The 26,384-nt window shown below is 45.1% G+C and overlaps 3 protein-coding genes across 3 annotated transcripts; all 3 read left to right on the top strand.

Annotated features, from left to right (window-relative positions):
* Positions 1 to 7,177: 7,177 nt before the first annotated feature.
* LOC124648160 (probable GABA transporter 2) lies at positions 7,178 to 10,152 on the top strand. Its single transcript, XM_047187962.1, has 4 exons — positions 7,178 to 7,598; positions 8,573 to 8,670; positions 8,927 to 9,113; positions 9,293 to 10,152. The coding sequence occupies exons 1-4, from the start codon at positions 7,178 to 7,180 to the stop codon at positions 10,048 to 10,050; spliced, it is 1,464 nt and encodes a 487-aa protein (XP_047043918.1). The 3' UTR covers positions 10,051 to 10,152.
* A 2,615-nt stretch (positions 10,153 to 12,767) lies between these two features.
* Positions 12,768 to 15,273, top strand: LOC124648159 (probable GABA transporter 2). Its single transcript, XM_047187960.1, has 4 exons — positions 12,768 to 13,176; positions 13,286 to 13,383; positions 13,659 to 13,845; positions 14,360 to 15,273. Exons 1-4 carry the CDS (start codon positions 12,768 to 12,770, stop codon positions 15,115 to 15,117), a joined length of 1,452 nt encoding a protein of 483 aa, XP_047043916.1. The 3' UTR covers positions 15,118 to 15,273.
* Positions 15,274 to 23,585: 8,312 nt separating this feature from the next.
* On the top strand, positions 23,586 to 25,751 carry LOC124706959 (RNA polymerase sigma factor sigE, chloroplastic/mitochondrial-like). Its single transcript, XM_047238619.1, has 5 exons — positions 23,586 to 24,300; positions 24,413 to 24,559; positions 24,687 to 24,923; positions 25,023 to 25,286; positions 25,382 to 25,751. Exons 1-5 carry the CDS (start codon positions 23,686 to 23,688, stop codon positions 25,574 to 25,576), a joined length of 1,458 nt encoding a protein of 485 aa, XP_047094575.1. The 5' UTR covers positions 23,586 to 23,685; the 3' UTR covers positions 25,577 to 25,751.
* Positions 25,752 to 26,384: the final 633 nt, after the last annotated feature.

The following is a 26,384-nucleotide window of genomic DNA, read 5'->3' as shown; positions in this document are numbered from 1 at the left end:
ATACTTGTTAGTTGCTACGCCATTGAGCCTTCTAACTATTTTCAACATTTTAGGAAAGTGGTGTTGGGTGCATGCTACGTTGCTCTATATGATTTTGCCGTGCATGTAGTCCTCAAGATCCCATTTTAAAAAGTTGATACATATGTCACTTGATCCAGGACCTTCTGTGAGAAAACAATGTTTGGTTTATTGTGGGTAGCAAAGCCATCTTATTCTGGAAGTTTTTGTCGCTCTGGCTGCCATGGTAAATCTTGAAACTGTTTAGGACTGATATATGTTGTGGTATGCTAATAGGTGGCAGATTTTTTTCCCCTTTTGGTTGAGCTTTGCGGTGCTGCCGTCTCGTTTGTCGATTAAGTTGAAACTTTGTAAATTTATTTTTGCTAAATATGTTGTTCTGACCACTCTTTTTTTTTTCTTCTTGTCAAGGACATCGAAAAGGATGGAGGACAGAGAAGGCAGGTCAGAGTAGTTGAAAATTTGCAAGACCACTTGTGAGCCTGCATTGTACACGTGAGAAAAGCCAATATGAGGCTGTATGTTGATGGTTGTGTTTCACCTGTGCCATCTTTTGTTGATCATTGCTAGCTGTGCATAAACAACCGTGTGCGTTCAGCTACAATTATTTGAGTTGAGGCTTGTTTCCTCTTGTTTTGAATGGTAAGCAACTAGTAACATGTAATATTTGTGCCCTGGTAGTCGGCTTGTGAATGTGCTTGCGGCGACTGGAATTTGAGGCTACGATTATGCTCCAGGCTTGCAATAATTAGCTTGGAAGGCTTACATGTTCCTTGGCTCCTGGTAGCTTAGTCGCTCCAGGTTTACTCGTGTGTCTATGTTGTAAACTGAACAAGTCAATGAGTAAATTGTGAAAAGAAAAAGTTGGAATTATATGTTAGGATGAATATTTGTTTCAAAAATTGCCGGTGTTATGAATTTCTCTAGCTCATTCCTATTCACGTGTGGCATGATGAATGTTACAGGAAAATTCACTTATCCTGATCGATTAGAGCTTGTAGCTTGCATGCAATTGACCAGAGGAAACCTACCAGATGCATGCAATTGAACATATAATTAAAGAGGAAATGATTGAGGCAAAGCAAGTATATATAACCAACCCCATTAGGGAACAAACCGAATACACACAGAGCGGGAAGTCCAGCCGTACTGTTAGGAAACAAGACAAAAACAGTTGCAGAAAAACGGATGAATCAAAGCGATTCATGGATCGAAACAGAGCGGGAAGTTCAGCCGTACTGTTAGGAAACAAGACTGTAGAAAAACGGCTGAATCAAACCGAGTACACACAGAGCGATTCATGGATGGAAACAACTAGCAACTAATTAGGAGGGGAAGCCCAAAATCAGTTGAGGCAGCAGTTATTACAGTGACCCATCGTTTCCCACAAGCAACAGATAACCACACACCTCGTTTTCTCCTCTATTCATCTCGATCGGTCATACCATCTCATCTAATCACCTCCCACCTCAAGATTCAAAGCATGCTTCCTCTCTTTTCCCTCTAACCTCTTGGCCTCTATAAGTACATGCCCGTGGTGACATACCGCGTGTGGTTAGCGCGTGTGACTATGACTTAGACTTTGACTTTTACTTGTCGAGGAGAGGAGCTCCATCATGGCGGCCGGCGAGCTGGGACGAGATGTCCGGATGGATGATGGATTGCGGCCACGAGCGAGCGATTTACCAGGTGATACATACAGATTCTTCCTCTGTCTCTATTTGGGTCTGGTTTTCGTTCAGATTTGAGAAGGCTGGCCTTTCGAAATAGAAGGATTGATGGTTTTCGTTCAGATTTGGGTCTGGTTTTCGTTCAGACTTTTACTTGTCGAGTCGAGGAGAGGAGGAGCTCTGTCATGGCGGTCGGCGACCCGGGACGAGATGGCCGGATGGATGATGGATTGCGGCCACGAGCGAGCGATTTACCAGGTGATACATACAGACTCTTCCTCTGTCTCTATTTGGGTCTGGTTATAGAAGGATTCATTGGAAGATGAGCAGGTCGAGAGATCTAGATTTGCTGATAGCCCAAAAGATAAGTTAGCTTTTTTTTATCTATGGTGTTATTTCCTTGTTTGATACGGGGTATCCTCCATCTTACTGCACCCATAAGTAGTCATCACGCGCCATCAGCGTCCTTCACCTTCTACCTACCGGCCATCACCGGCTACTGGGCCTTTGTCTGCCTTTGGCAAGACGGTGCGGTCCAACGCCATGCAAAGCCTGATGCCCGAGACGGGGCCCTCGCTAGCACCGACATGGATTCTCGGCCTCGCCGTTGTGCTCGTCCTCCTCCAGCTCCTCGCCATCGCATTGTTGTACGCACAAGTGGCGTACGAGGTGATGGAGAAGATGATGGCGGACCCGACGCAAGGGAGGTTCTCACGGCGGAACCTCATGCCGCGGTTGGCGCTGAGGATCATCTATGTGGCGTTCTGCTCGTTTGTTGCGGCGGCACTGCCGTTCTTCGGTGCCATTGTGGGCGTGATTGGGTCTGTGGGGTTCATCCCGCTCGACTTTGTGATTCCAGTCGTCATGTACAACATGGCCGTGTCTCCACCTAGGAGGTCGCTGGTGTACATAACCAATTTGATGATCATGGTTGTGTTCACCGGCGTCGGGGTCATTGGCGCCGTCGCCTCCATTCGGAAACTTGTGCTCAACGCCGGGCGATTCAAGCTCTTCAGCGACCATGCCTTCAACTGAATCCATTTCTGGCTTCTACCACACCGGCCCATATATTACATCTTTTTCTGTTAGAAATATTCATCCAATATTTCTTCTAGTAGTCAGCTCCAAGTTAAACAACTCGTGGTTAGATTGTTAACATCAGAGATCAAATCTTAGCTTTAGTCCTCCTTCAGGAAAATTTCTTCGGGTTCCTCCTTCAGGAAAATTTCTTCGGGTCCTATTTGAGGACAATTCTTCGGGTTCTCTTTGAGGACAATTCTTCGGGTCCTATTTGAGGATAATTCTTCGGCACCTCCTTGAGTATAATTCTTCAGCACCTCCTTGAGGATAATTCTTCGGCACCTCCTTGAGTATAATTCTTCGGCACCTCCTTGAGGATAATTCTTCGGCACCTCCTTGAGTATAATTCTTCGGCACCTCCTTGAGTATAATTCTTCGACACCTCCTTGAGTATAATTCTTCGGGTCCTCCCTGAATAAGATTTCGTCGGGTTCTCTTTTGAAGACAATTTCGTCGGGTTCTCTTTTGAAGAAGATTTCGTCGGGTTCTCTTTTGATTTCGTCGGGTTCCTCCCTGAAAAAGATAAGTTAGCTTTTTATCTATGGTGTTGTTTCCTGAAGAGATAAGTTAGCTTTTTATCTATGGTGTTGTTTCCTCGTTTGATACGGGGTATCCTCCATCTTACTACACCCATAAGCTGCCTATGGGGGTAAACTCTTTGGACCCTGCCACCCTGGTATGAAGTAGCTTTTTAAATCATGCCCCGACTACAATCTGTGTGAGTGTGCAGCAGCCGCAATACTCCAGAAATTGAGGCCACTACATGCTACCACTATTACTCGTCCAACCTATTTCCACAAATTTCAGTCCTGTTACTTGCAATGTTCGTTGGATATATCTGCTAATCATCTGGGCAGCTTCAAGTGTCTCCTGTTATGATGTTTTTCTCATCTACCACATATGCTCTCGATACAGTTTTCCTCAGCATAGGTAGCACTGGAATGTTTGTCTGTATGGGCTTCTAATGTACTGGTAGAATCTTTCTACCTGCTAGAACTGTAAATATCATCTCCTAAGTCCTAAACCACCTCCTGCTTGGTGGCTGATGTGTGTGTCCACTTTGCTATCTGAAATGCAACCCTGGTTTTCTTTGTATGATAGGCCTGTACCCGGTTCTCAAGAATCAGAAGTGTTTATCTGTTTGGAACACGGCTGTTTGAGATGTTTTAGTGTTGTATATACTGCTGAATCAAAAGTATTATTTTTCCTGCCTGAAGACCAACACTAGTGTTTTTCCTAGTCAATGTTTTTGGCACATGGGCAAGGTGGAAGCTGAAACAATTGAATCGACCAAGCCACTATTTTTTTATATGATGATGAAATGGTTGAAGCTGAAGACCAATCCTTGTATTCGAGTCGAGCTGACACGTCATACATATATTAATAACTACTGGGTGAAAGGAATTTATCTACGGTTTAGTAATTTATAACAAGTTTGCAGTACAAGCACGTTGCCACATTCCACAGACTTTTGTTTCAGCCGTTAGGGATTCAGTCTCTGAAGTGGGCAGTGTTGTGCTGACACTCCACACATTTTTATTTTGTTTCAGTTATCAGGACTCGGTCTCTGAAATGCCGGCCTATGATCTGTAGTTGGACCCTTGTACTTTGAATGTTTCTCCAGGTTGCTTGTTCTCCCTAAGGCAGTGCTCAGACCAATTGAAACTGGTTGCTGGTGCACGATTCATTTTGGAAATATATTTATAGTACTCCATCGAGAGAGTCATGATGCCGTTGGTTTTAGGGTTCAGTATGGGAAGTGCCTTATGATGATACATACTAGCGTTAACAGCCTAGAATATCAATCCAAAAAAACAAAACTTGTTGTCTGTTTCTTTGTGAGATCATTTAGAAAGAAATATGATGATACGTTCACGCCTGTCTCTGTACCGCGCCTATCCGTTCGATCGGCAATTCGTCCGTACTAGGCTGACTACGGTGATCAGTTTTGTGCGGCACGCAGTAGTCATCAGTGTATATCTACTTGAGTTTTTTTTTAACATGACACATACCCTTTGATTGCACTTTGACGCAGCCGTGCAATTTTTTAATAGAAAATTGACATATGCCCTTTGATTTTGACATAACAGTATGTCATTTTGTCAAAAAAGCTTATATATATTTGGGGATGTAGAACAGAACAGGTCAGCTTTGACTTCTTTCTCACTGCTGCATCTGCATGCAATGCAAACAAGAAGCTGCTTTTTTCGGGTTAGGAGAAACAAGCCTTACACTATCTGCATACTTAGGATGCATACAAGCGTAAAAATCCAGTTATTGCAAACTAATAAAAATTATACTTTTAGGAAAGTGTTCAAGTGTTCAACAAATGAAATAAAATGCTGCTATGGCAAAAGAGGGCCAATCGATCACGTTGTTATCCATGTTGGAAAAATATTTCTTCCCGTATCATCTAACTGTGTAGACACCGTAAGATATCTCGATGATCCGCACGCTGTAGAGGCAACTAGTGACCCTGCCGACGTGCCCCATCCTGCTGGTGATGCGCTGACATCTCCGAGCTTGCTTTGGGTTGTTTCTTTGTGCTCAGACGATGACGACGACGATGATAAAGAGTTGGCTCCGCGGTCGCCGTTGGCCTCCACCAAAGGCGTTGTTTCTGTCTTGGTTCGCGGCACCACCGATGCACGCCATGTTGCGGAGGCGCCAACGGAGTCGTTCGGAGACCTCGCTCCTGCCGCTAACGCTCGTGGAGATGAGGAAGACTTGGTACAGGCGGGCCGGGGCCGCAGCTCCAGCCGTGAGCCATCGTCTTTGCTTCGAAAGGAGGGCCTTGAGCGTAGCCTCGCCTTCAAGCGTTGGGCTCGTGGGAGATGCTTTCGGTGCCTTGAGCGTGACCACCAGGTCAGCTCATGTCGTGCGCCCTTCAGATGCATCTGTTGTCACCGTCCTGGTCATCGTGAGTGTTTCTGCCGTGCGCGGTTTCCTGCCGCTCGTTCTTGCTCTCCGTACGGTCGTGATCGTTCTCCGGACGCACTTGCTCCTTGTTCGCGGCGCCGCTCTCCGCCCGCACAGCCACGTCGTTTATCGGCGTCCCGGAGTTGGGTCAAGGTCGTGTGCCACTCGTCGTCTCCTACAACATCGCCGCCAGGGCCCTCTCCAAGGTATTGTGAGGAGTTCAATGTCAACGCCAGTTTGGACTCCCCCTTTTAGTGCCAGCTTTCCTTGCTACACATGGAGCTCACCCAGTTGGTTGCTATGCGCGTCGAGGAGGCGACTCGCCCCCTCCGTGAGGAGGTGGCAAGCCTCAAGTTGTTGTTGGCACATGTTGGTGATTCTTTGGAGCCGACGGAGGCATGTTCTTCAGGTGGACATGAGCTCGCCACCGTGCAGGTTTCACTTGCACTTGGCTCCGTTGAGGAGAAGTCATCTGTGGTCGAGGAAGAATATCTCTACAGCTGTTTCTCTCCTCGTGGCAGCCCCGGCCAGTCGCTGCAACCTGTTGTGTCGGCTGCCTCGAAGAGCGAGGGCATAGACAAGACCTTGGCTCCGGTGTTGCAGATCACGCCAGAGCGACATGAGTTGCGTGGTGATTCTCCTGCGGTGCTTCCACTGGCGTTATGCTCTTTTGAGACCTTGGAGGTGGCCATGACACCCCCGCCACCACAGTTGGAACCTTGCTAGTCCCTCGCCTCTTTGGACTATGGAGCAGTGTTGGCGCCTAGTTCTGAGGCTCTTTTTGCAAAAGAGATTTGCGGCTTGCTCGCTAGTTTGGAGGCGGCAAGCCCTGGATATGGCAAGGACATTGACTGCGTCTTGGCGGGAAAGGCCTCAGAGGATATGATTAGGAGGGTGGAGAAGTCTCTCAGGAAAATATCTATCTACCAGGAGCATAAGAAGGAAGAGGGCCGATTGATTAGTTGTTGGACTCATTTTGGTTGTCATGTCCTTTTAGTGGGACGTTGTGCTTTTGGGTGTCGGTTCTAGTTGGTTTAGAGGTTGCATTCTTTCGATGTTTTCTCTCTTGTGGGTGTGCTGTTGGTATGAGCTTGGCACTGTCATTGTAGGTTTTCGCTCGGTTTTCTCCTAAAAAATAAGCAACTTTTTCTTAATTTGCCTCCGTTTCGAAAAACAAAACTACAAAGGAAGCTTAGCTATGCAAACAAGAAGCTGCTGCAAGCCGTCATCTCTACGGTGTTTGACTTCCAGTAAGTCTGTTGTTGTTAGCCGCCTGAAGCTGTCTCTCCATGTGGTGTGATCTAGTCTTGCCTCGATCCATGTGACACGTAGGAGAGCAAGCTTTAAGTAGTAGCAGCGACCAGTGAGCAAACCATCCAGCGTCTCGCGGCATGCGCATGGTGGCGCGGCCGTGACGGACCAACATCAACCGGCAACGTCGAGCCGGCGCGCGTGGTTGCACAAGCAGCTAAGGAAGGAAGGGAGGATCCATGGCCGACAACAGCGGAGGCAACCCGTTCCTTGTCTCGCCGTCGACGGGCCACCGCGCCTCCTTCTCCCTTTCGTCCATGGCCTCCGGCGCCGTCGCCGATGAAGCCGCGACACGCCGCCGCGCGCCCGGCGCCGTCGACGGCAAGCCGGAGGCGGACGCAGGGTCAGCGTTCGTGCTGGAGTCGAAGGGGACGTGGTGGCACGCGGGCTTCCACCTCACGACGGCCATGGTGGGGCCGGCGGTGCTGTCGCTGCCGTACGCGTTCCGGGGCATCGGCTGGGGGCTGGGGCTCGGGGTGCTCACCGCCCTTGGAGCCATCTCCTTCTATACCTACTACATCATGTCCAGGGTGCTAGACCACTGCGAGGCCGCCGGCCGTCGCCACATCCGATTCCGAGACCTCGCCGCCGACATCTTTGGTAAGACAACACATGCTACATAGTTGCTTCATCGCCATACTTGTGTGATTTCTGAGCATGCACTCGCCTACACGCATGGCTTCAAATTTCAGTTTCGGAAAAAATTTCAACCCTAATAAATCACTGAAAAATTTCAGTGAATTTCACTGATTTCGGTTTTCATTTCGGCCAAAAGAGTAAAATTTTCTATCAAAATTAATTAAAATATTCAGAAATTTCAAAATATTTTGAATATTTTTTAGATCCATGTGTATTACTGAAATGACTGAAATATTTTGGCCATGTGTATTACTGAAATGACTGAAATATTTTGGCCGAAAGGTAATTATTTCGGTGTCCACCGAAATTACTGGAATTCAGTGCATTACGAGTTGAAATCTCAGCGAAAATGAAACCCATGCCTACACGTACACCCTTATCTATTGTAGCAACTTCTCGTAAATAGAAAATATATAAGAACTTGAAGCTTTGCAGATCACCAAAACATTTAAACTGAAATGTGCAGAAATAGTTCGGATTTTTTATTACCATATAAATATATTAAATTATTTTTTATGTAAAATATTCTTATTACATACTGTAACTGTATACTTTATAGTTTGAGAGAAACAAAAAAAGTGAAGCTCCAAATAGTGTGGAGATGTAGGTGAGTCCCAGCTTAGACACAACTTTTCCTATTTTGGACTGTGCGGACAATTTTCTCTTATGAACATTTTTTTCAATCTTATTAACAATTATTTTCTACTATATGAATGATTATTTTATACTGCATGAACATCAGTGATATGCCAATCTCCTGCGATTGGATTTGACAGACGAAAATATAGCGTTCGGAATTTCTTTCAATAGTTCACAGTACACATTTTGCAGTCAAATTGATGATCGAAGTCAAGTTTAAAAAATAAGGAGAGTTTGTGTACCCAAATGGTAAGTGCATGAACTAACTAACAGATGAGCGGCATGTTTTTCTGCAGGATCTGGATGGGCGTTCTACCTGGTGGTGGCCGTGCAGACTGCAATCAACACCGGAACAACCATTGGCAGCATCTTGCTCGCCGCCAACTGTGTCGAGGTGATTGAGTAGTTTTTTCTAGGAAAGTTGATTAAGTAGATAGTATAGTATTATTCGTGCACATAAATCTGCATTGGATAATATAGTATTATGTTTTCTTACTGCAAAATTGTGCTCCCACTGGTATTTTTTTCATGGTCTGAAATTTGGTGTTTATTGCATTGGTTACAATTTTTACATGGTTATTTACCTGCTTAAAGGCTATTTTTCCTAATTTTGTCAAAATATTTGTCTGACATATGAATAATGCGTGCAGATTCTGTATTCGAGCTTGAGAACTGATGGCCCTTTGAAACTGTACCATTTCATCCTTCTTATCGCCGTCGTGTTGGCTTTACTATCCCAAATGCCGTCATTTCACTCTCTCCGCTACATCAACCTCGGCTCGCTGCTCCTTAGCTTGGGCTACACCATCCTCCTTTCCGCCGCCTGCATTCGGGCAGGTAATGCACTCACACAAATCATGAATTCATGTCTATGTTTCACTACATCCATTCCGAAATGCAAACCTTTAAAAAAATCTAATTTAGCTTTCTGAACATACATTTTAGAACTGAGGTTGTATTTGGTGTTTCTGAACATAATCTGATATGAAAAGTGCGTGTCAATCTCTACATGATAGGTCTCTCGAGCAATGCTCCGACGAAGGATTACTCGCTGAGCACTTCCAAGTCGGAGAAAACATTTGACGCCTTCCTCTCCGTCGCCATCCTAGCTGCCGCGTATGGCAACGGCATCCTGCCGGAGATCCAAGCCACGCTAGCGCCACCGGCCGCCGGGAAGATGGCGAAGGCGCTTGTGATCTGCTACTCGGTAGCGTCCTTCACCTTCTACCTACCGGCCATCACCGGCTACTGGGCCTTTGGCAAGACGGTGCGGTCCAACGCCATGCAGAGCTTGATGCTCGAGACGGGGCCCTCGCTAGCACCGACATGGCTTCTCGGCCTTGCCGTTGTGCTCGTCCTCCTCCAGCTCCTCGCCATCGCGTTGTTGTACGCGCAAGTGGCGTATGAGGTGATGGAGAAGATGCTGGCAGACCCGACGCAAGGGAGGTTCTCACAGCGGAACCTCATGCCAAGGTTGGCACTGAGGACCATCTATGTGGCGTTCTGCGCGTTTGTGGCGGCGGCGCTGCCGTTCTTCGGTGCCATTGTGGGCGTGATTGGGTCTGTGGGGTTCATCCCGCTCGACTTCGTGATTCCCGTCGTCATGTACAACATGGCCGTGTCTCCACCTAGGAGGTCGCTGGTGTACATAACCAATTTTGTGATCATGGTTGTGTTCACCGGCGTCGGGGTCATTGGCGCCATCGCCTCCGTTCGGAAACTTGTGCTCAACGCCGGGCGGTTCAAGCTCTTCAGCGACCATGCCTTCAACTGAATCCATTTCTTGCTTCTACCACACCGGCCCATATATTACATTTTTTTTTGTTAGAAATATTCATCCAATATTTCTTCTAGTAGTCAGCTCCAAGTTATGCAATTCGTGGTTAGATTGTCAACATCACAGATCAAATCCTAGCTTTAGCGCTTTAATGTCTCATAAAAGCGAATATTTTTTCATTGGGGCGACATTAGAGAGGCGATTGTTTTGATTTCGCCAATCTCAAGACCCGTTGGATCCTTCTTTCAGTCCCAATCTCTTGGAGAGATTCATAGGGATATGGTGTCCCTTCATATGGTTGAGTGTACGCACGTATTTGTGAGCGCCCGCGTAAGTACCATGTTTCACAAAATATAGATTTTACTCAACATAGGTGGTATTTGAAATATACTCCATGTTGGCAGAATTCTTCAACCTTGTATTGGAAGAATAAATGGTTGTTGATCTCGTCATGATGAAAAAATACAATGGCATTACCAAGAAGGGGGTGTGTTTTTTACTTAAAGCTCGTGGATACCAAGAGCATCTGATCTTTCCGACGGGAACCACATTCCATTTACACCATCGGTGTTTCTTGTATGTATTGCTATAGCCTTGCCAATAGAACGGTGATCCAAAGTAATCCAATCTATGAGTGACTCCTTTTGACAGCTGAAAGGATCATATCATAACCATGTTGTTTAGTGCTGAATTAATGATAATCAATAGTAGATTTTCCTTCTATCCACTTAACTTTTTCTCAATGCCTTCCTCAACGTGTTCTTTTGTTAGTCTCCGATAGTTGAAACTGGCTCTGATCACATCCAAATAATTCAACGTACTGGATGGCCGCATCTTGGGCTTAGAAACATTCACTCTGATGTAAAGCAATTTTAATATAAGAGTGTTAGTGAAACGTTGATAGTATCAACTTCAAGCTCTCGTCCTTTTTGAGGACGTGAGCATAAAAAAGTACCAGTAGCATATTAAAAGATAGATGTCAACCATTCACTAGGTGTAGAACTACCCCTCAATTTGGCCAATTATTTTTACGCGTTCAATCGTAATGCTAACATTCTGCCACAATTTTAATGAACATTGGTGATAGTAGGTCGTCTTTCTTTAATTCTTTTTCGTTTGCAAGTAATGATCAACGTTATTATCAACTTTAATGGCCGCACTACCTCCCTTGAAGAAATGATGAATCCAAGCACTCCACAGTTTATACAAACCCTTCATTGTCCTTAACACGTGGCTCGGTCCACTCTTGGATCAACTACAGGAGACAAGAAGCGTTCGTTGTAGGTTTTTATCATTTAGGACATTTTTATAGTCGTTAATACAATTTTTTACTAGTAAGATTGTACTAGTACAATGAGGAGCTAGCCAATGGGAAGCGGATTTGGTGCACATTTAAATGAGCACCAGCGCTCCTAGTTTTTAAAATATTTAAAAAAATTATATCTACGTATCAAAAAATCATCACATTTATTCCATGAATACATATACATGTTCTGAATACTCGTGCGAAGTTTCGGTAGAAATTACATTGTATTTTAAGCTACAGGAAACAAAATTTGTGGCATATATTTGTCAAAAATTTGTCTTTTTTGTATAGCTCAAAATATAACATATTTTTCTCCAAAATTACTACCGTAACTTCGGAATGTTTATATGTATCTAGGTATTTAATTTCAGTTGTTTTGAAATCCAAAAAATATGATTTTAAAGAACCATGAGCACTGGTACTTATGTGCCAAAGGCAGTTTTCGCAGCCAATGTCCTTTTTTTATAAGAGACATTTTGTTAAATCAAAAGCTTACATCAGGATGATATAAAACAATTATACCCAATCTTTGTGTATTATTTAGGATGCACACAAGAGTAAGAACACCTATCGTACAAACACATAGTAGCAAAATAGAGGAGGTGGTGTTTTGGCACATAGGTGCGTATGAACCTATTATATAAAATGCAGAAAAATAATATTAAAAAAATTAAAAAAATCAGATAAAATTTCACGTGTACTTATGGACAGCCTATATTCGCACACAAGTTTTCCGAGAAAACGAACATTTTATGTGGTCTATATAAAAAATTTAAAAAAATGTCCTGTGAATAGTCATGTTTTGAACATTAAAATTTATCTTTTTTACATGGGACGCAAAAAATGTTTTTTTTCCGAAAACTTGTGTGCCAACATACAATGCTAGATATAAATGCACAAATTTATTTCAGAATTTTTTAATACTTTAAAATGTGTTTCCACATAGTGGGTTCAAATGCACCCGTGAGCCAAAATGAATATGTCCAAAATAGAGCTAGTTATACATACGCCAGTACGTCAAATGAAAATTTTAACTAGCCAGGAAAAAAACAAGGAAAAGATAAGCAGATGACATCAGCTGAGCTTGTGTGGCACACAGCCCCGCAGCCAGGAGTAGTGTATCTGGTGAAAAGAAAGAACAAGCTTCGGCGTGTTGACTTTTATCAGACGGTTGGTATCTAGTGCTGGATCTGCTGTAGTTTGCCAAGCTTGCTGCAAGGTCAAAGCCTCCGTTGATCATCCAGCCTAGCTGGAATATGTATAGATTGCGATCCGGCAAGAATACAGGATAATCTGACATGATCTCCACCTCCCAGATCCCTGGCAGCCATTAATCGCGCTCTTAATTGCACTCCATACATATACGCATGGTGCAAAGCTGATCGACCAGGAACCAAGAATCGATCCCATGGCCGGCCACACCCACACCGGATTGACCCCGTTCCTCGTCTCGCCGGCGAGTGGGCACGGCACGCCCACCTCTTCCTACGCCGGCTCCTGCTCCTATGCCGGCGACCACAAGGCGGCGGCGGCGGCTGCTGCGGAGGCGGGCGACGCCGGGGCGGCGTTCGTGCTGGAGTCCAAGGGGACGTGGTGGCACGCGGGGTTCCACCTCACGACGGCCATGGTCGGGCCGACGGTGCTGACGCTGCCGTACGCGCTCCGGGGCATGGGCTGGGGCGTGGGCCTCACGGCGCTCACCGCCGTCGCCGCCGTGACCTTCTACACCTACTACCTCATGTCCAGGGTGCTCGACCACTGCGAGGCCGCCGGCCGCCGCCACATCCGATTCCGGGAGCTCGCCGCCGATGTGCTCGGTATGTACATACCATAACTGTCGTGTAGTACTAATTAATATATGTGCCGATTAATTAGCAGCATGGTTAATCCGCGGTGATTAAGATTGTATACTGTGTATCTTGGTAGGATCTGGGTGGGTGTTCTACCTGGTTGTCACCGTGCAGACTATAATCAACGCCGGGATCACCATCGGCAGCATCCTCATCGCCGGCAACTGTCTACAGGTACACACATATATACTTAACCACACATGGTTTGATTTTCAGAAACTCATATGTAAATTTACTTAAAACCGAGCTCCTATGAACTTTATTTCGCACCCTCCTGCAATCCCCAAACATGGGACGTGCAACCAAGAGTCCAAAACTGAACTTGCGCCCTGATGTCATGGACAAACCAACCGTGCCAAAAAAACTGAAAGAAAATGATGTATAGATGGGAATAAATGTTTTCCCTAGCTTAATAAGCACGTCTAATTTAAGTGATTTTCCTTTCCCAGATTATGTACACGAGCCTGACGCCAGTTGGCCCGTTGAAGCTGTACCATTTCATCATGATCGTGGCCGTCGTACTGGCTCTGTTCTCGCAGATGCCGTCGTTCCACTCGCTGCGCTACATAAACCTAGGCTCCCTGCTCCTCTGCTTTGGCTACACCATTCTCGTCTCCGGCGCTTGCATCCGGGCAGGTACACACAAACTCTGAATGATCATGTATGTTTCTTAAAGAGATGGTCAGAAGAAGAAATCTATTGAAGATCACATACTACCTTCATTTCTGAAAACGAGATGTAGAATTTTCTTTCAAAGTTAAAATAATATAGAGTTTGATCAAGTTTATTGAAAAAATTGTCAAAAATTATACTCCACGACGTACAATGAAATATACTTAATGATGTACAGTATCTACTAAGATTGATTGACATTGTAGAGGTTGTTAGTTTTGTCTAAAAATTTGGGCAAACTTTACAATGTCCAACTACTTGCAAAATGTGTACACCTTCTTTTGTGGAAGGGAGGGAGCATGTCTACATGTTCACACGCATACGTTGTAGTTGATGTTTCATAAGAAGTTAAGAACACATAAAGAGAAATATCTTTTATAGGTATGTTGAACACATAAAGAGAAATCATGTCAATCTCAGCTCTTGATTTTTGATAGGTATAGAAATCATGTCAATCTCAGCTCTTGAATTTTGATAGGTATGTCGAGCAATGCTCCTGTGAAGGATTACTCGTTGAGTCCGTCCAACTCCGTGAAGACCTTCGACGCATTCCTCTCCATCTCCATCCTGGCCACCGTGTTCGGCAACGGCATCCTACCGGAGATCCAGGCCACGCTGGCGCCACCGGCGGCTGGGAAGATGGTGAAGGCGCTGACGATGTGCTACGCCGTGGTCTTCTTCACATTCTACCTGTCGGCCATCTCCGGCTACTGGGCCTTCGGCAACGCGGTGCAGTCCAACGCCCTGCAGAGCCTGATGCCAGACGAGGGTCCCGCGCTGGCGCCGACGTGGCTGCTTGGCCTCTCGGTGGTGCTCGTCCTCCTCCAGCTACTGGCCATCGCGCTGGTGTACTCGCAGGTGGCGTACGAGATCATGGAGAAGCGGTCGGCGGACGCGGCGCACGGGAGGTTCTCGCGGCGGAACCTGGTGCCGCGCGTGGCGCTGCGGACCGGGTACGTGGCGGCATGCGCGTTCGTGGCGGCGGCGCTGCCGTTCTTCGGCGACATCGTCGGCGTGGTCGGTGCCGTCGGGTTCATCCCGCTCGACTTTGTGCTCCCCGTCGTCATGTACAACGTGGCGCTGGCACCGCCTAGGAGATCCCTGGTGTACGTTGCCAATGTGGTGATCGTCTTCGTGTTTACTGCCGTCGGGGTCATTGGCGCCGTCGCGTCCGTGAGGAAGCTTGTGCTCGATGCCGGGCAGTTCAAGCCCTTTAGCGATCACGTCGTTGACTGAATTTGAAACTATGTTAGGATCGTGTACTTCAATCGTGCCGGTGAAGTTAACCTTGTTAAATATAAATACACTACCTAGTCTCTTTCCATCAGTTTGGAGTTTTGATTCAGTTAGCTAGTGCAGCAATCTTTCATAGTAATCAGAGTTACCTCTTCCTGACATCCATCGAGAGAAACACCCAATACCAACTTAACCAAAACAACACAGCGAGAAAAGAAAAGAAGGCCATCGTCTTCAACCTCTATCCCGCCCTTCCATGGTAGCCTCCTCCCCAACAGAAAAACTACACCGGGAAAACTTCCTCTTTTGGCAAGCACAAGTCTTCCCGGCCATGCGAGGCGCGCAGGTCATGGGGCTGCTCGATGGCACCGATCCCGCGCCCGCGAAAACGTTGGAGGTAGAGGATGAAGAAAAGAAGAAAATTAAGATTCCCAATTCGGCCTATGGCCTGTGGATTGCAAGGGTCAGAAGGTCGTGAGTTTCCTGCACAAAGGTATGTCTCAAGATGTTCTTGCCCATGTTCTTGGGTTAGAGCATGCCGCTGAGATCTGGGCTGCTGTTGTCGGTCTTTTTTCCGCCCAATCTTGAGCTCGGATTGGTATGCTGCAGGCAGCCCTCGCCAACACAAAGAAACTTGAACTCACCGCCCTAGTTTTTATTTCCAAGATGAAAGGTTTCGCCTCCGAGTTAGCTGCTGCAGGTCGTGTCATCAGCGATGAAGAGATCAATGAGTATGTGCTTCCTGGTCTTGATGGGGAATACAACGCCCTCGTCGCCTCTGTCAACGCTAACCCGAGCACCTCCTTCGCCGATGTGTGCAACCAACTCACTGTCTATGACTATAGGCAGCATATGTTGTCCGAGTCGGGGCAGTCCTCGGGCTCCTTCCAATCATCGGTGCACGCTGCCTCACGTCATGATGAGCGCTACGACAACAATGGTGGTGGCTATCGCCATAACAATCATGGTGGTGGTCGCCACCACCAGCGCGGTCGTTCTCCTCGTCGCCATAATCAGCGCTACGACAACCCAAGCTCCACGTCATCATGATCAGCGCTACGACAACTACGACCCAGCTCCACGTCATCATGATCAGCGCTACGACAACTACGACCAAACTCCACGATGTCATGATCAGCGCTACGACAACGCTCGACGCCAACCATAAAGGGTAGGGCGTCGCCGTGGCGGCGGTCATGGTGGTGGCCGCGGCCATGGCGGTGGTTGTGTACCATCTCCATACCAGAGACGTGAGGGGGGGGGGGGGGTGTTCGAGTGTATTAACCGACCATCTCTATCAGTTCGGACTGATGGGTGAATTGGTTAGGTGCATTAAACTTGAAAACAGAGGTTGAGGGTTCAATACCCAAGAAAAGCAATAAAAATATATATTACGGCCTGCCCTTGTTCCCGCTGCGCACGTCAAGACTCCAAAAGAAAAATAGGAGCATAGACATGAGGGGAGTGTTACAGTGTAGTGGCCGACCCTCTCTCTGAGTTCGCACTTTTGGTTCAATTGGCTAATGCAGCAATCTTTTATCGTACACGCAGTTTTATAAAAATATAAAGAAAAAAGATTATGCGGCCTACACCGAACCCACGATAATGACTAAAATATATCCTAGACGTGAGGAAGAGTGTTAAATATAAATACACTGTCTAATCTATTTTCATCAGTTCGGATTTTTGGTACAGTTGGCTAGTGCAGCAATCTTTCAAACACTGCACTGTAGTTGAGTTCCCGCGGTGTGTTTGGTGCTCACGCAAACCAAATTAAGTCCTTCTTTTGAATGAATATGATTGGATAAATGAGAGGAGGGGTGAACCAAAAATGTAGATCATAAGGATCTTGTCAATTTTGCTCAGTTCCCTAGGGTACGACACTGTAAACACGCGAATTGAAGAAACTAACAATTGCATAAAGTGTTTCCATATCCGCAAAGAGTACTTGCGAGGCAAGGATATGGATCGGGTAACAGTAATGGCTAGTCTTGACAATTTGAGGTTACCCTTAATGTCGATGTTGTCCCGGTGTGGCTAATGAAGACGCAGTTGTGCTTCAAGTATCTAGGCCTCAATAACAGCCACGAGTCCTAACTCTGAAGCATCTGCTTTTGGATATGAGACACAAGGGTGTGACTCTTTCTTAGTCGATTGAAAACTAATGTCATTCTCAGTCACATGATGTTATCAAATTTCAGTTGCAACTCATGACTAACACGAATCACAATGCAAATTAAATGATGTAGAATTTGACTGAATATGAAATTAGTTCTCAGCTAGCAAATCCCGAGACACAATTCTCAACACAAGTTTACTTTAGCATGCAGCCATATGTTCAAACTAGTATCTTAAGATATCCAACTCAGAGTGATACTTCAAGAATTTTCTTGGGGTTTTGGGTATTGTGTATATATGGTGTATAGGTTTATATGAGCAGTTAACAACTTGATTAGGTGTTTCAACATGTTCACTTAAGCACTTAATGGGAAGGTAGTGTTCGTGTATCGTTCTACATCTTCGTCGTCGCTACAAATAGTCTTCAAGGGCATTCTGTTGAGTCCTTGATTTTGTAAAAGGATACACCATGAGTCCTTTGTTGATTTTATTTTTACCAAAAAGCGGTAGCTAGAGGTCACCACCAAGCAGTTCTTCGTCGTCATAATAGCATTAATAAAGCTAGACTAACTGAAAGGTGTGGCTACGGAAATTCTACGAACAAATGTGGACTGAATTGGTTGGCTAAGCTTGCTAAAAAAAATCAGGGGCAGTTTCAGTTTCAGGCCTACGTGATGTGCCATGTCCTAGTCGGCTCTGTGGGTGCATCCTCAGCGACGGGGAACTCCCATGTGCTCATATGGGTAGGGTGTGCGTGTGTGTTCATATGAGTGAGTGTATGTACGTTTTTTGTGAGTGTCTGCGTCTATATTGTGTTTCATAAGAAAAAAAAAAGAAATTGACTCAGAGGTGTTTCTTTTTCTCTTCTTCTAGCAATCCTGCAAAGCAAAGTGTTGCCTTATGTCCCCAACTCCACCGTGTGGTTGTCAGGCACAAGGTTTTGTATTAGTAATTGTAGATAAAAGATGTACTCCCTCCGGTTCATATTAATTGACTCTAATATGAATGTATCTGGACACATTTTAGTTCTGGATACATCCATATTGAAGTCAATTAATATGAATCGGAGGGAGTAGTAAAATTAAAGTAAAGTAAATAAGCAATGTAAACTAACCAAAAACCACTGTTCAAAAATAGGCCGATTCAGCGATTCCTAGGCCAATTAATCGCTACTAGGGGCCCGGCCGTCTCAATTACCATTAATCGCTTGAGTTAATCCTTGAGCCTGAGTATTCAGTCCGAAAGTCTGATTACTAGGTATATTTCCGATTAACTAATATAGTTGATCAAAAAAGTTACAAAAATTTCAATGCATATCGCTAGTACAGGCGCTACCCCTCCCAATACAATAGGTTTTGCGAAGCTCCCGTTTGATTCCAGCCTCCAGTAGCTCGATTTCCACTGTTGGCAACTAGTTCCTTGCTCTCCCAAACCAGTTACTCGTAGTTGCCGAGACCTCAAATACAGGAGATCGACCACCTTGAGGATCTCGTCGAGGAGCTCGAGGACGCCTTCAATAGGTTAGGTGGTTGAGGTGTAAGAGGGGTCGTACCCTAGGTAGGTGGTGGGAGAAGATAAACTTCAGAGGTGAGAGGAGAAGAAGTGAAAGAAAGGAACGCGGCTTTGGCTAGTGGATCCTGATTTTCTCGTGACTTTGAAGATTAGGTCACGGAGGAGAAGCATACATATTTTTCTGGAATTTTAGGCTCCAGAGAAGTAAGGACAGATATATAGAGGCTCATATACTATTATTTTTCTTATACAAATTGTTTTAAGTGCTAATTTGTGTAGGTTGCACCAATTAATAGCCGACCGACTAAATCAGTTAATCGTTCGAATTTCGATTAATTGCTACTCCCAAGCTGAGCGAGCAGTTAACGATTACCGATTTCGTTACCGTTGCCAAAAACAGTAAAGAGATAGTTGTTTTCGGGTTTTGTGTGTGATTAAGTAAACATAGAATATGCATTCACTTTCTCCCTAGTGAGGTAGCAAAGGAAAATGTAGAACTATAATAGATCATAAATTTGTTGTCAATATTCAATAACTAAAATCATGCAACTACATCTAATACACACATCTATCCACACATATTCTTGCATACAAGTTGGATCAGAACAAGCACTTAAGAACATGGTACATAATATGCATCTATCAATACATCACATAATAGATTCCAATCTCATATCACAATATCATAGAATAAAGATCCACCATATAGGAATTACATATATGACCATAATCATGTTGGTCAGCTCATATGGTACTAAGATCTATGAAGAACAAGAGATAAATAGATCAAGCTACTGCTAAAAACACATAGTCCAGAGGTAGACTATTCCTTCATCATGATGTTGATGTGGAAGACATTGAAGAAGTTGGAGATCCCTCCGACGGCAGCTCCGATGGAGTTTCCCCCTCCAATCTTATTAGGAGGTGTAGATGGTTTGGAGCCACTTCTGAGGGGTGCTAGGTTGAGTTAGCTCATTTTCATACCCAGTGGATTGTAAATCAAAACAACAGAAATAGCATTTGTACGGTATTACGGTTTTAGGTTGAGTACAAAGTTATTTTGAGTATATAGTTATCATTAATACCCTGATAGCTTATTTTATAAAAAATCATTTAAAGGGACATACTTTATAATGTTTTGTTAGCTATGTGAATGATAGTTAATTAATCCTACTATCTAGAACTTAACCTATCCCGAGATATTTGTTACGTGGCACTTTGGAGTACTTCACAAAATATATCGAAGGATACTAGTGAATATTGAACAGGAACACATACATATAAACTATAATTCATCTAAGTGTCACAAAGTGATATATGGAGGCATGTGATTTCAGCTACTTTTTTCTACGTTCATAAGAAACCCCGCTTAATGAATGTTCATTTAAGAGAAAATGTCTCAGACACTAACATAATTATCCTTTCGATACACTATTTGAATGTATCATAGATGGTACTTGCAATGAGAGAACATTGAATTTATAACATAGTATCATAAATTTTAGCAGTATTTAAATGTATTTAGTTTTGCTAAGTGTAATGCAAAATACATCACTTAATAAATGAGAAAAAATTACTATGAACAATTTATAACCATTCAAAACTTGGGTTGATCTCACCAATTAGCATTAAGATTGTTTGAATTTTTTCGATTGTTAGGTATATATATATCTAAGATGCAATAGACACCGAGAGCCAAAACCTTTCGGCATCCTGTACAACCCTAATGTTGATCATGGTGCAGACGTGGCATTACCAACATAGTGCTGGACACAATAGTCACAATAGTCTGTTGCACGTCGATGCCATCAGTGAGCTCGATGCCCACCGGGGTCACTTATTGTAAATGCAGGTGTAATGTTCTAGTGAAGTGATAGCAAGATTGGGGGTTGTGTAGCCTTCTAGGGTAGACTGATCTGGCTCCATCTTTATTTTAGATATTGAATGAAATGATAACAAATTCGGGATTTGAAATTGAGCTTTGATAGCTTTCAAGACTTGGGTTGGATGAAATTTGTAGAATTGTTTCTAATATTCCTATTGTGCACCTTAGAAGCATAGATGAGTGGAAGATGAGGTTGAGAACTTTGAGAACGATTTTCTCAAGATTGGAACATAAATACAAAGAGTGCTTATAGAGAACATATATATGATGGATTTTCTTGCTCATGGGTGGTTGAAATAGATAAAGATAGTGAAATTCTAGCACTTTTCTCATAGGGCCAGATATAGCTTCGTGAGGGAGGAGGAAATTAAGTGGTGGAAACGGTACAAGGACAAGGAATTGTTGTTTGGGTGATGGCAATACTAAATATTTCATGACAAAAGCTAGAAGAGACGAATATCATTTTTTTTATAGAAATGGAGAGGAGGTGGCGACTTGAGGTTGATATTATAAAGCATGTGACAAGTTTCTACAAATCTTTGTTTAGTAGAATGGCCATATTTTAATTCGAAAACAAATTTTTATTGTGAGAAAATGTTTGTTGATTTTGAGAATAATTTTATTAATTATTTTTTAAAAATGTGTTGTGTATTAACCAAAAAAAACATTGTTTTAATTACAGTCATCCAAGGCCGCTTTCGACACGCAGGACGGACCGTACCTTGTAACACCCCACAACACAACACATTACGACTAAATTGGCATAAACCATGAGCAACATTATTACAAGTTTTGCTAACTTTAGAGATGCCATTTGTCGTTCTGGTGGTCTCAACGAGTTGAATTCCTTCGCAATGAAACACACCTTAGATCGGTCACAACTCTATAAAATACTCCAAAACTGAAGAACAATATGTTCCAATGATAAGATTTGAAGTACGATTTGCAAGTCCCAATCTCCTTCGAGGCATGCAATAGCTTCTCCCGTTACTGCTGACTGGCAGTGAGTGATGCCATCCCAAGCTGATTGTCGAATGTTACCCATGTGATCCCGTAGAACCACACCCAAGACACCATTCTTCTCTTCCTTTAGAAAACTTGCATAAACATTGCATTTAATCCATCCATCACATGGTTTTTCCCAGTTTGTTTTACCTTGTACCGCATTTTGGACCTTGTCACCAATGTTTAGAATTGGTCTATTTTTCTTTTCCATTTCTATCCACTACGAGCTCTCCTTTCTTCAAATTTTGTAAGGTACCTAAATAACTGTAAAAGAATTGATCGAGCTTTGGATAGAAGCTTTACCTTCGCCAAAGATTATGTTATGTTTGTGATGCCACACTCTCCACCAAATGAACGTTAGTTTGTCTCTCATTTCTTTGGGCATTTTTTCTAGCAAGACAAGGACCCACTTATTTCCTATAAAGACAAGTTCAGATTCATGTGGTAGTTCCGAAATTCAACACAGACCTTGCCTTAGAGCCTTTTCCTGTATGCAATTTATACTCGCATGGTTTCCAGTTTCTTTCTCCATTCGACAAATATTGCAAGTGTACATGACATTGGGGAGTCTTCTACTTTTGTTTACCTAAACTGCTAAGCTTTTAGTAGATAACTTCTAGGTGAATATTTTTACTTTGGGAGGTACATTAGCACTCCAAATAGTATGCAATAGACGTGTGTCCCCATCGATATGAGATCGGGAGCCAAATTATAGGAATTCTTTACATTAAACATGACATGTTTTCCTGGGATCCAAGATATGAATCCTCCTCCCAATTCTTGGTAGGCGAAATTTGATTATTTCGTCGGCATCATGAGGCAGATATACTTTTATTGTCAGGTTCTCCTTCCATGATCAGTCCTTGTGATTATTAAGCTTATCTACTCGTCTAACTCTCGAGTTTGTCAAGTTCGTGGTGGCTTTCATGTCTCCCCTGGATCCAATTATTTCTCCAAATCTTTACTTTTGCCCCGTTTCCACTACGCCATAAAATACCTTTTTCAGGAGCTCGAGACCATATACGATACCTTGCCAACATGGTGATGGGATTCCTACTATACTTGTTCTTTCCTTCAACATCTATGATTTCTAGTTGCCTCAGCCCATACAGTCACGCGACCTGTGAAGGTAAGACTAGTAACATATGCACATTACTAGTTAAAATTATGACCAGCTTAGGGCGATGGTTTTGCCGCTGGCTCACTTATTGGACTCACCGTAAGTACACCGTGTGTCTCCTTGTAAATTGAAGTTAATGTTTTACTCCCTCTGATCCATAATAAGTATTGTTAATTTAATACAACACTTATTATGGATCATATAGGTGTTTTAATATTAAAAAAATACGACGGAAAATCCACAGGTTGCACTTGCACTTCCACACAATTGACATTTGATAAGTTTTTCCACTTTACCAACCGAAAAAAAGACAAGTTTTTCCACTTTTCCAAAGGAAAAAAAGCCAAGTTTTTTCCAAGGAGAACATGGACAATTTGAAGTCAAACTCGATGTGTCAATCCAGTACTGTACATGCTTTGTGGCGCTCAAATTTCGACGTATTTCTCCATCGTTTCGGAACAAAATTTCCCGTGGGCACGGCCACTCTGTTTTTCTCACGGCACTGTTTTTCTCTGCCTTACTCTGCACGAGGCGCCTCCACGTCCGTCTGCCCTGTAGGCCCTGGATTCATGGCCCCAGGAATATGGTGCATCTTATGGCGCTCGTCCACGTGGCGGCCGCCTCATCCACGCACCTCCTCCCGCGCCGCTCCCACTCCACGACTCCGCCCTCCTCACCGTCCGATGCCTCACCTGCAACGCCTCCCGTCCGTTAGATCGCCCCGCGCCGGCTGGTGGCCGCCGTTCCTCCGCCTACCGCCGACGTACGTGTCCGGCTGCTCGCCTGGCCATATATGGCGCCAAGCCAAGGAGACCGGCCAGCATCGCGTCGCACTGCTTCCACACGAACGCGCGCGCAACACCCAGCCGAGCTCACACATTCCAGACGGTTCTAGCTACCGCGATCCGATCGACCCCGATCATCGCCGATGACGTCCACCGTGACCACGCCGAGCCGGCCGCTCCCGGCGGGGAGCCAGCGCCGGCGGTACAGGCCAACGGTGCTCGCCATCGCCGGCGCCGGCAAGCCGCGCCGGCGCCGCGCTCCGGCCGCCGCCACCAGCTGCTCCGCGCTCGCGTCCAAGCAGAGCACGGCCGCGGCCAAGCTCCTTCCTCCTGCGGAGGTGGAGGAGGCGGCGGCCGGGATCAGCACGGATTACAACGAGGTAGCCGCCGCGCTGGAGACGCTGTACCAGTTGAGCCCAACCCTGGTGGAAGACGAGCAACTGGACCAGACCAAGAAGGCCACCAAGAAGAAGAGGAAGGTGAGGAAGAAGGCGGCGGCCAAGACGACGATCCCGATAAGGAAGGTGGTGGTGAAGAGCCAGCGGCCGCGACGAATGGATCTGGGGAAGAGGGTGGAGATGAGGGAGGCCGCCGGCAAGGAGGAGGTGGGCGAAGAGCGCGGGTTCGAGGAGGCGCTGCTGAGGGAGCACGCCGTGTCCACGGACATGGGCAGCCTCGACTGGAGGCGGATGAAGATCCCGCCTGTGCTCACCTCCGCGCAGAGCGCCCGGCTCTTCAAGATCGTGCAGCCCATGAAGGTAGTCACTCGCTTGTGTGATTGTGTCCCTGAACCATCCAATTCTATCTTGTTGATTTGATCGAACAGCAGTTAAGTTGAGGCCCTGACTCTGACTGAAGAACATGTTCCAGGCGATTTTGAAGGTGCACGAGAACCTGCAGAACGAACTGGAGAGGGAGCCGACGGACGTCGAGGTTGCCGAGGCCATGAACATGCCGGTTCAGCGGCTGCGGCGGTGCCGCGAGGTCGGACGGGCAGCCAGGAACAAGCTAATCAAGGTACCTAGATCATACTAACGTTAGTCTGTACTGTTGCAACAATGAGCTAAACGCTGAACTTTGAAGTATGGAAAAATCTGAAACTTCATATGTATACTGAATTGCTAATGTCACTGCTTGGTTACAGCATAACCTGCGTCTGGTGCTGTACGCGATCAACAAGTACTACCCGGACATGACCGGCGACGAGCGGTTCGCCGACCTGTGCCAGGCCGGCGCCAACGGGCTCATCACGGCAATCGACCGCTTCGACCCCAAGCGCGGCTTCCGCATCTCCACCTACGCGCTCTTCTGGATCCGCCACTCCGTCGTCCGCGCCATGACGCTCTCCAGCTTCACCCGCTTCCCCTTCGCCATGGAATCGGTAACGACAAATGTGCTCAACCTTCAGTGGAGCATTGCACGCTCTGCTCATCAGTTTCAAGAAATTTCTAATACTGAATCTACTGATTGCGTCGTGCAGGAGAGGCAGGAGGTCAACAGGGCGAGGGAGGAGCTGTCCTTCGAGCTCGGCAGGGCGCCGACGGACGAGGAGACGATGAAGAAAGTGGGGCTGTCTCCGGCGAGGTACCGCGACGTGGTGCGGATGACGAGACCGACCTACTCGCTCCACTCGCGGAACCGTGTCACGCAGGAGGAGCTCATCAACGAGGTCACCGACGGCGACGCCATCGGGGTCGACACCCACAAGCACAACCGCCTCCTCCGCCTCGCCATCGACGACCTCGTAAGCACAAGAACCATCAATAATTTTAATGATTTTTTGCTTCTTGGTCCATATGATCGAGCTCGAAGTTGATGATGAATGTTGGTGTGATATAGCTCGATTCGCTGAAGCCCAAGGAGAGCGTGGTCATCCGGCAGAGGTTTGGGCTGGATGGTAGGGGGAGGCGAACACTGAGCGAGATCGCCGGAAACCTGAGAATCTCCAGAGAAATGGTGCGCAAGTACGAGCTCAAGGCGCTCATGAAGCTCAAGCACCCCACCCGGGTCGACTACCTCAGAAGATACATGTGAAATTAGCTGTATATATCCCTCATGACGCACTTATACACCATCTCTAACACTGCCTACATTATTCAGTTCACTATTCTGATTATTCCCGTGTATATAGGCGATATGCCATAGGGTAATTCCGTGTTTCAGACATGTATATATGTGGCGTGTTCATAAATATAAAAGGTTTTAGATATTTTAAAGCAAACTAGATACAAACGGATAGGATAATTTTCGTACCGAACCAGCGTCGAATCCGTTTTGAGGTATCCATATTCAAATTTTAAGAATCCATCGGATAAGAATATCCGGTTCTGAAATGGTGCTCCGGATACGGTAATATGGTATAGCAAATAGCATGCATATATGAATTATCCAAAATTTAATTAGAATAATTCGAATGTTTTAAACCGGATAATCTGATATTTTAGTTAAAAGCCAAGAACAATCTCACAATGTAAGTAGTTATTGACTTACCAAATTCATTTGGCAACCCTCTTTAGCTCTAAATTTCTACCAATGCTTAAGTTTTAGCATATTGTGTCTCTTTTTTTTTTTAACTACACAAGACTGAAAGTTAAAATCCCTCTTCTAATTTGCAAGAACTATAACTTACTAATGATGAGAGTATATATCCGACTATTTTTGTTTTCGATCCAATGATGTTCCATTTTCAATTCAAATCCGCAGTCTGATATATCCGCATTGGAATCCAAAACCGATTAAAATCCGCTCCAATCCGAATTCGAGAATATTCTAAGATATCTTCGGGGTACCAAAAATCTTGGTTTGTTGTATCCAAAAAATCAAGAGAGAACCATGGTGGGGA

The sequence above is a fragment of the Lolium rigidum genome, chromosome 4, assembly GCF_022539505.1.
Source record: "Lolium rigidum isolate FL_2022 chromosome 4, APGP_CSIRO_Lrig_0.1, whole genome shotgun sequence".
NCBI lineage: Eukaryota > Viridiplantae > Streptophyta > Magnoliopsida > Poales > Poaceae > Lolium > Lolium rigidum.
Note: the sequence above shows the minus strand (reverse complement) of the source record. Positions and strands in the feature narration are given on the sequence as shown.